Source organism: Wolffia australiana, chromosome 2 (assembly GCF_029677425.1).
Source record: "Wolffia australiana isolate 7733 chromosome 2, ASM2967742v1".
Classification (NCBI taxonomy): domain Eukaryota; kingdom Viridiplantae; phylum Streptophyta; class Magnoliopsida; order Alismatales; family Araceae; genus Wolffia; species Wolffia australiana.
The window spans coordinates 19612981-19626437 of record NC_135836.1 but is presented as its reverse complement, the minus strand read 5'-3'; the positions used below and the strand labels follow the sequence as shown (position 1 = coordinate 19626437).

The 13457-nt window shown below is 41.6% G+C and overlaps 3 protein-coding genes across 3 annotated transcripts in view; 1 reads left to right on the top strand and 2 right to left on the bottom strand.

Annotated features, from left to right (window-relative positions):
- Window positions 1–247: 247 nt before the first annotated feature.
- Window positions 248–2690, bottom strand: LOC144699991 (uncharacterized). The gene is made up of 2 exons (XM_078571350.1): window positions 1185–2690; window positions 248–520 (listed from the first exon to the last, which is right to left on the bottom strand). The coding sequence occupies exons 1-2, from the start codon at window positions 2207–2209 to the stop codon at window positions 274–276; spliced, it is 1272 nt and encodes a 423-aa protein (XP_078427476.1). The 5' UTR covers window positions 2210–2690; the 3' UTR covers window positions 248–273.
- A 9276-nt stretch (window positions 2691–11966) lies between these two features.
- GATL3 (galacturonosyltransferase-like 3) overlaps window positions 11967–13457 on the top strand; it is a 1569-nt gene continuing 78 nt past the window's right edge. Inside the window, exon 1 of the mRNA XM_078571349.1 lies at window positions 11967–13457. This exon is cut by the window's right edge and continues 78 nt beyond it. Within this exon, the coding sequence (XP_078427475.1) occupies window positions 12098–13102 (1005 nt within the window). The 5' untranslated portion in view covers window positions 11967–12097 and the 3' untranslated portion in view covers window positions 13103–13457.
- The window catches only part of LOC144699987 (acyl-CoA-binding domain-containing protein 1-like), a 2388-nt gene continuing 2028 nt past the window's right edge, over window positions 13098–13457 (bottom strand). Inside the window, exons 5-6 of the mRNA XM_078571348.1 lie at window positions 13367–13457; window positions 13098–13286 (exon numbers count right to left, since the gene is read on the bottom strand). The exon at window positions 13367–13457 is cut by the window's right edge and continues 7 nt beyond it. Of these exons, the coding sequence (XP_078427474.1) occupies window positions 13155–13286; window positions 13367–13457 (223 nt within the window). The 3' untranslated portion in view covers window positions 13098–13154. The remainder of the gene's footprint in view (window positions 13287–13366) is intronic.

Here is a 13457-nt window from a genome sequence, read left to right as displayed (position 1 = left end):
TAGATGCTTCTCCTTGTCCGGTTCTCCCCTCCGACATCCTTTTTTAAGATATTTTTCAGCCCCTTCTTTATCTTGAGACATTTCATTGTCTCCATTGGTTACTACGAGTCCACGACGACAGAGAATACAGTAGAACCCATCATTGAGAATATCATAGTTAGGAGTTTCTAGAAAGAAGGAGACGCCACCATATCAAAAGGCGACATGCATGGTAAAGATGATCCTATTACAGCTGTACGTTGAAGAGGGGAAGAAAGGCCAAAGTGGGAAAATCTACGCCTCGGGGAAAGAAGGGAGAGGGAGGGGGTAGCAGGTGTCGAGAGCTCCCGTCTTCCACAAAAACCAGGCGTAGGAACTACTATGGTGAGGGTTCCATGGCTCTGCCTCGATAGCCTCCAAAAACATCTCCTCTGCTCCGGTGATGTCGCCCCTTTCTTCCCATAGAAAGGTGGCATACCTGCTCATGGCCTCCGCATCGCGCGGCTCCGCCATGACCGCCCACTGAAAGTACTGCTCCGCTCTGCAACGCCCATAGATCAACCCACCACGTCAGATTTGAGTTATTGAATAACTATCTAAAAATAATAAAAAATCCCTTCTAAAAGAAGATGAGTTTTGTGTATTTAAATTCTAGACGTAAGAAAGTTAGTTTGGAATGAAGAATGATATCGATAAAAACGAATAAGACCCACCGCGTCAGATTTTTGAGTTTGAGGTCTTGAATAACTATCTAAAAATACTCAAAAAAATCCCTACTGAGAGAAGATTATGTTTTGTGTATCAAAATCCCAGACGTAAGAAAGTTAGGTTAGAATAAAGAATGAGATCGATAAAACGAATAAGACCCACCACGTCAGATTTTTGAGCTTGAGGTCTTGAATAACCATCTAAAAATACTCCAAAAAATTCCTACTGAGAGAAGATTATAGTCTGTGTATCTAAATCCTAGATGTAAGAAAGTTAGATTAGAATAAAGAATGAGATCGATAAAAAACGAATAAGACCCATTAAGTGAGATTTTCGGGTTAGAGTTCTTGAATAGATATCTAAAATACTCAAAAAATCCATATTTAAAGAAGATAAGTTCTATGTATGTGAATCCTAGATGTAAGAAAGTTAGGTTAGAATGAAGAAAGAGATCGATAAAAACGAATAAGACGGAGAGATTGGGTTCGAGTGGGCACCTGTCGTGGTCATTGGCGATGCGGTAGAGGAACTGGGCGTAGTTGGAGAGGATCATGGAGTTAGCCTCTCCTTCGGCGATGGTCCTCTCGTAGGCTCTGCGCCTACGATCCACGCAGCTCTCCTCGTCGTGGTGCAGCGGCGGACCGAGGGCGCCCTCTTTGACGCCGATATCGAACCAGCTAAGGAAATTGGTCAGCCTGTTCAGCTCCGGCGCCCAGTCCGCGGCGCGCTCCGGCGCAAGCTCGGCGGACATATCCTTGGAGATAGCGGCGCAGGCCAACGACTGATCGTCGTTCACAGTAGAAACTACAGACGCGGCGCCCGCCTTCTGCGCTGAGAAGGAGACGAAGTCCGCGAGGAGAAGGAGAAGGGAGACGACCAGGTCTGGGGAGCTGAAGAAGACTCTCCGGAAAAGCCAGAGGAGGGAATCTCGTCTATCTCTGGAAATCCTTCCTTGGACGGCCTCGTCGGCGGAATTCGCCATCATCCATCTCTGGAGCTCGCCTATCATGAGGACAACAGCAGAGATGGCCTTCACGAGGGCGTCATCCAAGGGCGATTCTACGCCCGTCGTAGTTGTTGTTGTTGTCATCCGCTTCTTCAGCTGGACCATGCGGATAGAGAGGGGGATGTCGGTGCCGTTGACATGGAGGTCGAGTTTGCTGGAGAAGGGGTTTTCAGGCCGAGAAGGAGGGAGAACGAGCCACGGCGGCTCCGGGCAGCCGACCGTGCGCGCCGGCGCGCGGCTGCGGGAGTCCCCGGCGCGCACGCGCGCTGTCTTGGCCTGGCGCCGCCCGAGCGCCGCGGCGGAAGTGGGCTTGCGCGCTTCGGAGAATAACACCCTTGAGGCCGGCGCAGGGTTGGAGCTGATGGAGGCGACCTCGAGCCTCATCGTTGCCGTTACCGTCGTCGTCTTCGCGTTCTTCGCTGGCGCTGGTGACGTGGTGCGGAGGAGAGGAGAGCGGGTGGGGGATATAAGAAGGCCGGAAGGCGGGGGGTTACGTGTAAGGCCGAGATTTATCATGGGTCAAGGCTCGAAACAGAGGCGGGGCGGACTCTTTCTATTCTAGCAACGGTGGGACGGGCTCAATTTTGGGAGGCTCGTAGCGGCGGCTGGCAGCTGCGCCCCCCGAATCGCTGCAATCCAAAATGCTGGAACCCGTGACGTGGACGGCCAAGATGGATCCGTAGCCGGGCTAGCCGGACGCGGCGGACCGTGAATCGGATTATCAAGCAGCGGCCTTTGTCGACCGATATTTGATAGAAAAGTCGTCGTTCGAGTTGCACCGCGGGCTTGTTTCTTCTCGCTGCCCACGGGATAACCGCTGAGCTTGTCTCTTTCGCCGACGCTCTTCATCAACGGGTACGCGAGTGAGTCAGCGAGCTGTGCACGCAGATCCTCACTTCGACGATTATCCTCGCCGCCACAGGTGACGGCGACGTTCTTCTTCGACTTCCCCATTTCTCAAATCTTCAGCTTTCTTACTTTCCATCGACCCAACGCGAAAGTAGTGATAATCTGAGAGAGCGCTCGTGGCGATTTCCCCTGTTCCCGGTGCTGGCGTCGATCGTGCTCAAAATTGATGATGTCGTTGCGTTGCTTCTTATTGATTATCCTGGGGAGGTGATGCTTGATTTTCTGACCTGAATAGTCGTCAAGAAGCAAATAGTCTTCTTAATATGTTTAAATGCTGGGATAATCAGTGCAAAAGTAATGGAGAGGGTACTGATCTGCAGTTTCGTTGGGCCCGACCTGTTCAGTTTCAGATGACTATCTGATCAAATGATTCAATGATTCGATTCATAGGGCTTTTCAAAGACGGACCACCGATCAGATTGAACGGATTGATATGATCGATATTATGGCTTATTCAACTAAAGCCCAGTTGGCCCGACCAAGGGCTCAACGTGGTAAGCCAGGGAAATACGTCTCAGTAAAATGGCAAAACAAAGTTGAGAATTCGTAACCCCATCACATGCGGAATCCAGCAGTATTCGGGCAAGATCTATGGCATGTTTCGTCGGTCAGAACCATAGGATGTTACCTTTTATTTTTATCATAGGTTAGGAGTCAAATCAAGGGGTGAATCGCTAGGCGTCTGCTGTTAGAAAGTCCTAATAGGAGTTGAATTTAATGAAAAAAAATTTGTGTTGATCTTGAACTTCTAATCAGAATTAAAGAGGTCGACCAAGATCCATCTCTACAAGGAATAAGGAACAGGAAACCAGTATTTACCTCTCTAAGTAGTGGTAAAGAGAGGAGAAGGGATATATAATAAGATGGATATTTGATTATAGATGTTGAGGTGAAAAGGTGGTAAAAAAGAGGTAGAAAGAATTATAGACGTATGCATTATAATGGAGGTGGATGCAGAAAGGAATGGTAAGAAGGGGATAACATTACTAATGTATGGTGGATGAAGAGATGAGAGAGCACATCGATTGAGATAGTTATACATATGAAATGGGTTTTGGGAAGATGGAATGGTCAAATAATGTTTGATGAATTTGAGGAAGGATTCAATGAATGGATGATGTGGCTAAAATGATTTAGATATGTAGGTGTGGATAATCTAACTATTGGTTGTTGAGAAAGAAGGATGATGATGTAGACTCAGATGAACTCACCTTTCATCTTTAACTGCATCCAGGATCAGTTTTCTTCCTTCAAGACATTCCTATGCTTTTAAATCGACCGAGGCCATCACTCAACTTGAACCTCCAAGAAAACCTCAAGGGTCTCAAAAGTTCCTTTTTCACTCGGCCTACAATTGTAGGACTAATTTCAAGATGAGGATTTATATTTCTCAAGAGATTTCTTTACATATCTGAGGAGATGAGTAGAATACAAATGAAAAAAGCATCCCTCAAAGTTTTGGTGCTACACTGCTTCTGGATCATCATATGTTGTATTTTAAAGTTGGAAAATTTTCAACAATTCATCCCTTCCCGAATCATCATTTTTGGGATGTCACCTTGGATTTCTGCATCCTCACAGCTCACAAGTTCCAGATATTATGCACATGATTTTCTGTTCCACCTCTGACACCATGATGTGCTTCGGTATCTAATACACATTAAAGAATAGGCAAAATATTAGTTTAAAGATGTTGGTGCAATTAATTATGGAAAGTTATAATGCTACAACCGCGCCGTTTGCTTCGGAGTAATTTTGCTTCTTCACCTTCCTCTGCAATGTGATTTGCACAATAAAAACTTTTCAAAATATTGGCGTCAAATGTGATTGCACATTGAAAAAAAATTATCACTACACGTGGTGCATCTCTAGTGATGTAAGTTGCAGATCCATGCGCCAATAGGCTTTATAGTAGAACCGGGCAATATAAATATTTTATTCCATGACGGTAGTCATGTTTGGTGCCATAGTGACTTACATTGGTGCGCAATCATCACAGAATCATAGAAAAAAAATTGGAATGAAGTACAACGAGACTCGCTTTCCATAAAATGTAAACACATGAGAGTATGGCTCGAGGTTCTATGAAGCCTAATCATGTGAAAATTATAAACTATTTATAAACGCTATTAAAATTCAAACGTCCTCTGAGTTTATATTTTATTTTTTGTTTAATAAAATCAGAGCAACCAATAAAAAATTAATAATTCGTGAAAAACATGAATATTAATCTGAAAATACTGAATCATTTGAAGCCTGATAAATCTTATTGTGGGATTTTTATTTCAGTATTAGCTTAAACTTAGCAATAATATTTTTTTTCATCTTAATTATGCTACATTTAGCTTACGCAAATGATTTCTCAAAAGCTTATAAGGTGATAGGCTGGCGTGCAAAAACTATGGCAGAGTCCGTGATAATTGCAGACGCAGATGTTTGATGGTAGTGATCGCCCATCCTATACCGAGAACCGGATGTCGGTATCAGGATGGGTGCTGAATTGGATATTGGAAAACACTATTCCAATATCCATTTTTACTGATATCTAGATATCAGTTGGTACAGTAACAATATCCGATATCATTATCTGTTTCGAATGGTTGTACAGTAATTGATAGCGTGTGGCTCAAGCAAAGCAAGAAAAGGGGAGGTTGGCGGTAAGTGTGGTATAGAACGGTGATAATGGGATGAAAATTTATCTTACTAGTATGTTGAAAGAAAAGATTAGCTCCTTTGCTTCGAGGTTTTGACCTTGGGTCTAAACTTTTTTTGTCACTCCAAGGTGTTTGTGAATTCAAGAATCAAGAACAACATTGATCTAAATCTAACCCCATTCAGGTGTGTCCACCTGGTCTCTCTAACGAGTTTTCTCCTTTTGGTGAAACTCTGGTAGGGTGAATTTATGGGACTGATAAATAATTTTTATCAGATTTTATGGTACCTATTCATGTGTGCATAAATATTGTGTACGATACTTCAAGGCTAGCAAGACAAGATGGAATTTATTATTTCATAAATATGAAAAATAAATAATTCAACAATTAATAATGAACATTGTATAATTAGACTTATTTACATCATATCTTGTAATAGGAAGACATTATAAATACTTGTAATGTATTTTCAGTAACATGATAGTGTAGAAACTTAAAGGGTAAGAAACATAAAAATCATCTCTTTTATCACGTAATTTATCAGATTATCAATAGGAAAGTATTAAAATTTGTCAATAAGTATATAATAAACAGATTGAATATGGACATCATGTTATTACTAACTCTTTTGTTTGTCAATCAAATTAGCAAAGTTGGTTTACTCACATGCATATCATATTTCAACTGCTAATTTATCATGATCAGTCCCAATCAGTTCAAAAGGCATGGATGATTCAAAATAAGTAAAGCTAACACAAGTGTCATGCCTTAGTACCAACAATATGCTCCAATATTGTACTATATTCCACTATTTTTAATGACTTCACGTGAATGAAATAATTTTAAATTGGCATCAAGAAGGTATGAATTTAAAAAAAAAAGTACAGTGAAATAATATATTACTATAATTCTGTATGTTATCAGATAGCTGCCTTGGAGCTAATCTTAAGGTTTCTTGATCAAAAGGCCCTTGAGGCTACAGGAAAATCCACATGGACAGAGAATCTGAGTAAAACTCAATATATTTCATCAGTTATGGTGAGAAATATTTTTATTTGAAGTGTGCATTATTTCATGAGGTGATTATGTTGTTACCATGAAACTAATGTTTTCATTAGTAGATGATCTACCAACTTTAATATATTTGACAGTCCTTAGACTTGAGGAACAAAGAATATCTTGTGGATCAACAGCTGTACTTTGACTATGACCTACGAGTCCATAATCATGGGAATCAAATTGTGTTAGCTTGGATGCACCAACAATTTCATGAAGGTGCTTATGTTGACCAAATAGGATCACTGGCCCTCACTATGGTAGGAAGTAGATTAAGGAAGACAATGTTAAAAAGCCCTTGGCCAATGCATCAATACTAGCTAGGAAGCCCAATTAGGGTTTCACGGTTGATGTAGGAGCATCGAGTGTCTGAAGGGTTATAGATACACGATTGTAAATCAAAATTATGGTCCATGAGAGAGGTGATATACTCCTCTGTCTCTTCTAGAGCACGTGATGTAGCTTGGCACTGCACTATCTAGTAATGGGAAAAACTTGAGTGGTTTTTTAACACACGTTTCTTCAATCAAAAATAAAATTCTAAACTCATGCAACCTTATAAAATCAATTTCAATTATGATTTATGGTAGAATCCACAGAGAGAGAGGATAATTTTAAAATGGTTAACTTGGTAAAATTAGGTTGAATTTAATAAAGAGAAATCTAATAACTAAATAAATATTTATGTGGTTAAATACAATAGTTATTCTTTTCCAATTGATAAATAGATCCGAATCAAATTAGAAATCAGTTGAAATATTAATGAGCAAGTCAACTCATGTGTCTATATTCACCAAGTCAACTCATTCCATTTTTATTCAAAAATTTTATAGGTCTATAATTTCAAAAAAATGATAATATAAGGATTTTAAGGAATAAATATTCTTTAATTTTATAATTTTAAATAAAAATAAAAAATAAGATAAAGTTCAAAGGAAAAATGTTAAAGGATAATTGACTTACCCCTTGAGTTTAGGTGAATTGAGGGTGAAAATAGTAAAATCAATTTTTAAAAAACATATTTTCGTAAACTATACGGATAAATGATTATTATCATACAAATGAGATTTTTTTAGAAAATGTATGAAATTAATAACAATTTTTAAATTCAATGTCAGAATTGGATTAATGAGGTATGGATGGAAATATTGTAATGAGATAAGTTCAAAAAATGCTTTAAAGTTTATTTTGGTACTTTGAGGATAAAGTACCAAAAATATGGCTCTTAAAAATCAATGCATGAAAATCAAGACTCACATTAGGATATTATGGTCAAATGAAATTATTGTATGTCAATGGTAAAAGGAACCAAAATATCACCCAATGCTACAAATTACATGATTTAGTTGAGTAATAAGTGAGAAATCCGTCTCTGCATTACTGCAAAAAAATTATGACTAGTTGAAGGGAAAACAGTGATGAGTGACTTGAAATATCTATAACTTTATAATACGAATGAGAATTTAGTTCATTCCAGATCAAAAGGAAAAAATACTAAATCTTTCCAACCGATAAACATAAATATAGACCTTAAATCAAGTTCAAGGCTAGTTAATCGCCTTGTTCTTTGCTTTTGGAGCATTATGGAGTGTTGGTGATGATTCTTCCTCTTATGTTGATGAATATATGAGATTTTTGCATCAAGAAGAGTGTCTCCAAGTTAATAATCCAAATCACTGTATTTTTTTCCATTAAAATATGGCCACATGCTCAACTAATTGAGGATTGTTCAGGTACCTTTGATGTAAAGAGATTAAAAACCTTAAATAGATTCATATGAATGTTAGAGAACTCAGATGATTATTAATTTAATGAAATTTATGTTCAAGATGATGCACCTGGCACCATGGGACAGGCCACGTCCTACATGTTGTGGGGTCCTTAGTGGTTGCTTCATTAAATAACTCCTAATTTTTAGATCTTCATCCAGTGTTTCATTTTCTTTCACATGTACATGCATCGGAATTCAAAATAATAAATCCATTATTTTGAAGAAGTCGATATATTTTTATTATTTTGAAGAGTAGAAAATGGTGGTAGTCAATATTGATATGAAATAACACATCTAGGCCACCTATGAGCCAGCCGGCACCATGTAGGCTATGTGATAAGCCCATGTTGCTATGCTGGCTGGTTAGAGTGTCACCACACAGGCACAGTCATGGCAGCTGTTGCCCTAGGCCCAAACCGACCGATTTTTTTTCTTTTTAGGCCCAAAAAATTATCATATTTTCATAAATAAAGAATGACTTAAAAACTCATATATAAGTTGGTAACAAGTTTAGCCAATAAATATCAGTTGGTTGTTAATTTAAATAGATGGGTACATGGCACTAGAGTGTTACATGCATAGGATCTATTGATGTTGACGGATTTACTAAGTTATAAGGACTTTTATAGAAATTCCTTAAATGAGTATAAATAGGGGGCACCTCGATTTAGGTGCCCACATCAACCAGACCTGACCTCAGATGAACTTAAATTTAGGAGTTAATCTGTCGACATTTGAGTTAATCAATAATAATTTATAAACTTTTATTCATAAATAATTTGAATAGTTAGTGATGAGCAAGGGTTCTCTTCACATGGAATGGACATTTGTGTTTAAACATCATTTAAATGATTATTCATGAGGGATGAGAGGATATAAGTATAACATAGTAGGTTATATTTATTTGAACACGAGGTGGTGAGAGTGTGATAATAATTATTTGACAAAGATGATCCGAACAATAATTGCAAAGGAATACTTAGGAGGATGTGAAGGTGGCAAATGGAAATGAGAGAGTGAGATAAGATGAAAGCGCGAAGTGATGATGGATGTATAATATGAATAAGAAGATCGGATAATTAAATGGATGAATGGATGTGGAGGGATGATGGTGAAATAGAACCGTGGAAGAAGAAATGATAATCACCTAACTGATAGGTATGATGGAAGAATGGATAGGTGGTTGTGAGATGGAGAAGAGGATGATGGACAAGTTGGTTTTGGGCTTTTATATGAGATGAAGTTAACGAGATTAAGATCAGAGATGGTTGTGGCTGGGTGAGATGATGGAAGATGGTGATGAGAATGAGATGATGATGGAAAAATGGATGTAGATCTAACTAAAGGGATGTGATGGAGAGAAATCAATGTAGAGATTAACTTTAGATTCATATGTTCTGTAGGGATTAAGGCACTTCTCTGATGCAAATCAACCACTTCTTTGTTGATCTTCCCAAATCACTAAAAACACCAAGCAAACCTTGATGGACCTTCAAAACCCTCACTCTCTTTCAATCAGCCTCTCTAGGAGGAAGTGAGCTCAAAGATATTTTTTATAAAAATTGGAAGCTCTATTTATAGATCCAACCAAATGGATGGAAAGAGGTAGGAAAAGGAATCTCTGCCCAAAACTTCAGCATCAAACTTCTTCTAAATCGTCAGATATCTCAATTTGAATTTGGATCATTCTCAGCCCTTTGGTTTTCTCTCTCCTTCAATTATGGAAAAAGTCAAAGCCATTAAATAAATCCAAACCTGTATATATATATTTAGAAATACATTTTTTAATTTAAAAATGATATCTCTTCGAATAGAATGCCAAAACTCAAGAAAAATTATACTACGACTCAAAAAATTATGTTCCTTCAGAATTAGACGTTAGAAAACTCATTAAAAATTTAACAGTTTTTGGCTTGATAAAACACACATACATTTGATTTAATGCAAATAAACATGTAATTGTGATCATATTAATCCATTAAAATGTGTGCTACCAACTCCACCCTTCTTCTCTTCCCATTACACTCACTGATGTTATGAGATATGTATATATCAAAAAGAGGGCATCATGGATATTGGTATATCCTAGGCACATGCACATCTTAAGATATCACCTGGGAAACATCTGATTATAAATCTGATTGAACACAAGGTGATTTAATCATCTATTCTTGTCATGTTTTTTTCTTGGATGTCATGTTTTAATGATTTTTTATATATCAAATATGGGAAAGTTCTTTCTCCCATCAATCCGAATGGATATTTGCCTACTTCAGGAATCTTGATGACCAATTACACCTTGGCAATAATATCCTTGGCCTTGGTCCTGTCTTTTTAGGTTCAGTTGGGCCCTAGACAGAAATTGGTCTCATCATAGTCCATTTTAGGTTCCAATCCAACTTGACAATCAAAAGTGAAAATTTGGGAAAATATGACATACACCATTTTTCGAAACATATTCCCATATTGTGTGGATAAAATGGGCACCTTGGAGCTCGTGGGAAGCAATATTCCCCATGTAAAATATTTGCCACATTTTCAGAGAACTTCTTTAGTGTGCTTTAACCCCAAGAATACGCATGTAGGGGATACAATGCAGACTAACCATCTCCTCAGATAATAAAAAGGATATCATTAATTATCCATGCTTTCTTTCATTCAAAATACCTCTTTTTGAAGTAATATATGACGTGATTTCCCCCTAAAATGGTATTTTATGCAAATATATTATTTGATACAGATATGGAATGAATCTCTATCATTATAACCTACATATTTAAAGTATAAATTAAAATTTCCTTTTCCTCTTAAAATTTCAATATGTTGATAGTTTCATCCTACCTCGTACGAAAAGTAGTAATCTTTCTGGAATTATATGATATAGGTTGGTTTTTTGCTGTAACATTTATTTTTATCCTTTATGTGTGAATTACTAAAATTATAAAGCATATCACTCTTTTTACTCAGTAAGTGGTATCATATTCAATGAAATCAAAATGTTTCTCTGTACTTATTGGGAAAAAATTGGTCATACACATTATTTAAAACTTCATACTGTAGTCAAATTATGATTTCCTGGTATTTTGATAAAATATTTTAACTGTTGATAGCACGCATTAAAAGATTAAAGGTGCGACAAAGTGTATTATCTGTTTGAATAATCTCCCCTCCTGGTGAGACTGAAATGGTGATAAGAGTTTCACGAATCCCTCGCGATGCTCAACAAGTAAAAGACGAGGAGATCCAACGCGCAGAAGACCATGAGAATATGTTGAGAGGCTGGACACCTCTACAGTTCAGGACGACTCATTCGTCGAACCAAACAACATTCGAGTCTTTTCACCGGGAGATTTTATCAAAGCTCTGATTTGATCAATGTCTTCTGCTGCACGAGTTTCATCGTGGACCGCCAACTGTGGTAGAAACTAGCAGGATCCGAATCAGAAGCCTAGTGGACCAAGTGACTCCATTCAGGACACCTGGAGCGAGACAATTTTTACTGGAGCCATGCATCATGGGACTCTGGATAGTCACCACTCTGGCATTATTCTCACATCAATATTTATTTCAGTCATCATTGGTCAGATCCAATCGCAGACACATGAAAGAAGGACCATCCGACCACAAGATGATATTCATCCAAAATTCATGTCCATTTCTAATGCGAGGCACTATTACCCGGGGAACGCAGATTATTTTCTCATTTCATGCACAGCGGAAGAAAATCAAGAAAGAAAAAAAAAAAAACATTTTTATCGTCTCTCTCTCTCTAGATTATCTGGCGTCAGACACGACGTCAGAGGCTCATGGGACGCCCGCCACCCACCGCCCAGGACCAAATTACTATCCTCCTAAAAATACCCACGCGCTCTCCCTATTTTAAACTATTCTCTCTCCCCTTCTCTCTCTCTCTCTCTCTACATCACACCAGCCACAGCCCGGACCCCGCGTCTCTCCAGCTGTCTTCCGCCCACCTCCATCATCAGTACCCACCCAGAGAGAGAGAGAGAGAGGATGGGGAGGCTGCTGGGGGGGGTGATGATGGCGTGGCTTCTGCTGCAGGCGGGCGGCGACGGGGCGGCGTTCCGGGAGGCGCCGGCGTTCCGTAACGGGCCAGGGTGCGCGCCGGCGACGGACCCGGCGGGGACGGTCCACATAGCCATGACCCTCGACTCGACGTACCTCCGCGGGTCGCTGGCCGGCATTCTGTCGATCCTGCAGCACGCGGCGTGCCCGGAGAACGTGGTCTTCCACTTCCTGGCCTCGTCCCCGCGCCGGCTGCGGCCCTTCCTCCGGACCACCTTCCCGTTCCTGGCGCCGCGCATGTACCGGTTCGACCCGACGCTGGTCCGGGGGAAGATCGCGTCGTCGGTGCGGCGCGCGCTGGACCAGCCGCTCAACTACGCGCGCATCTACCTGGCGGACCTGCTGCCGAGCCAGGTGGGCCGGGTCATCTACCTCGACTCGGACCTGGTGCTGGTCGACGACGTGGCCGGGCTCTGGGCGGCGGACCTGCGGGGGCGGGTCCTGGCCGCGCCCGAATACTGCCACGCCAACTTCTCCGCCTACTTCACGGACCGGTTCTGGGCGGACCGGCGGTTCAGCGCGACGTTCGAGGGGCGGAGCCGGCCGGCCTGCTACTTCAACTCGGGCGTGATGGTGATGGACCTGGACCGGTGGCGGTCCGGCGGGTACACGCGGCGGCTGGAGGCCTGGATGGGCGTGCAGAAGTGGGAGGCGCGGATCTACGAGCTCGGCTCGCTGCCGCCGTTTCTGCTGGTCTTCGCCGGGGAGGTCGAGCCGGTGGCGCACCGCTGGAACCAGCACGGGCTCGGCGGGGACAACGTGGAGGGCCGCTGCCGGGACCTGCACCCCGGCCCGGTCAGCCTCTTGCACTGGAGCGGCAAGGGCAAGCCCTGGCTCCGCCTCGACGCCGCCCGGCCCTGCCCCGTCGACGCCCTCTGGGCCCCCTACGACCTCCTCCGCCGCCACGGAGCCGCCGACGAGCTCCTCCTTTGAACAAAAGCCATGCAATCGGGACCGTTGAAATCAATCGGTACGGGTTACGTGGTTACAGATCGCCGGGGGTTTGCCCGTCCTTGTCCTTCGCGCCCCGGTCCGCCCCCCGCCGGATGAGCTCCTCCGCGATGGCCGCCCGGTCGCAGAGGCACGCGTAGTGGAGCGGAGTCTGCCCTTCGTTATCCTGCGCCGTGGAACAAACCTTCGTCAAGTATCTATTATATATATATATATCTCGGCATGAATGAATGAATGTATCTTGACCTTGGCGTTGACGTTGGCGTTTCTGTCGAGGAGCATCTCCACCACGTCGAGGCGCCCCCTGTCTACGGCCCAGTGCAGAGGGGTCCTCCCT

Excerpts from the sequence above, each read along its gene's own strand:
- LOC144699991 (XM_078571350.1), bottom strand. The coding sequence starts at position 2,209 with ATGATAAATCTCGGCCTTACACGTAACCCCCCGCCTTCCGGCCTTCTT. Across the intron at positions 521-1,184 it reads ATCGCCAATGACCACGACAG|AGCGGAGCAGTACTTTCAGT; the intron begins GTGCCCACTCGA and ends TGGGCGTTGCAG.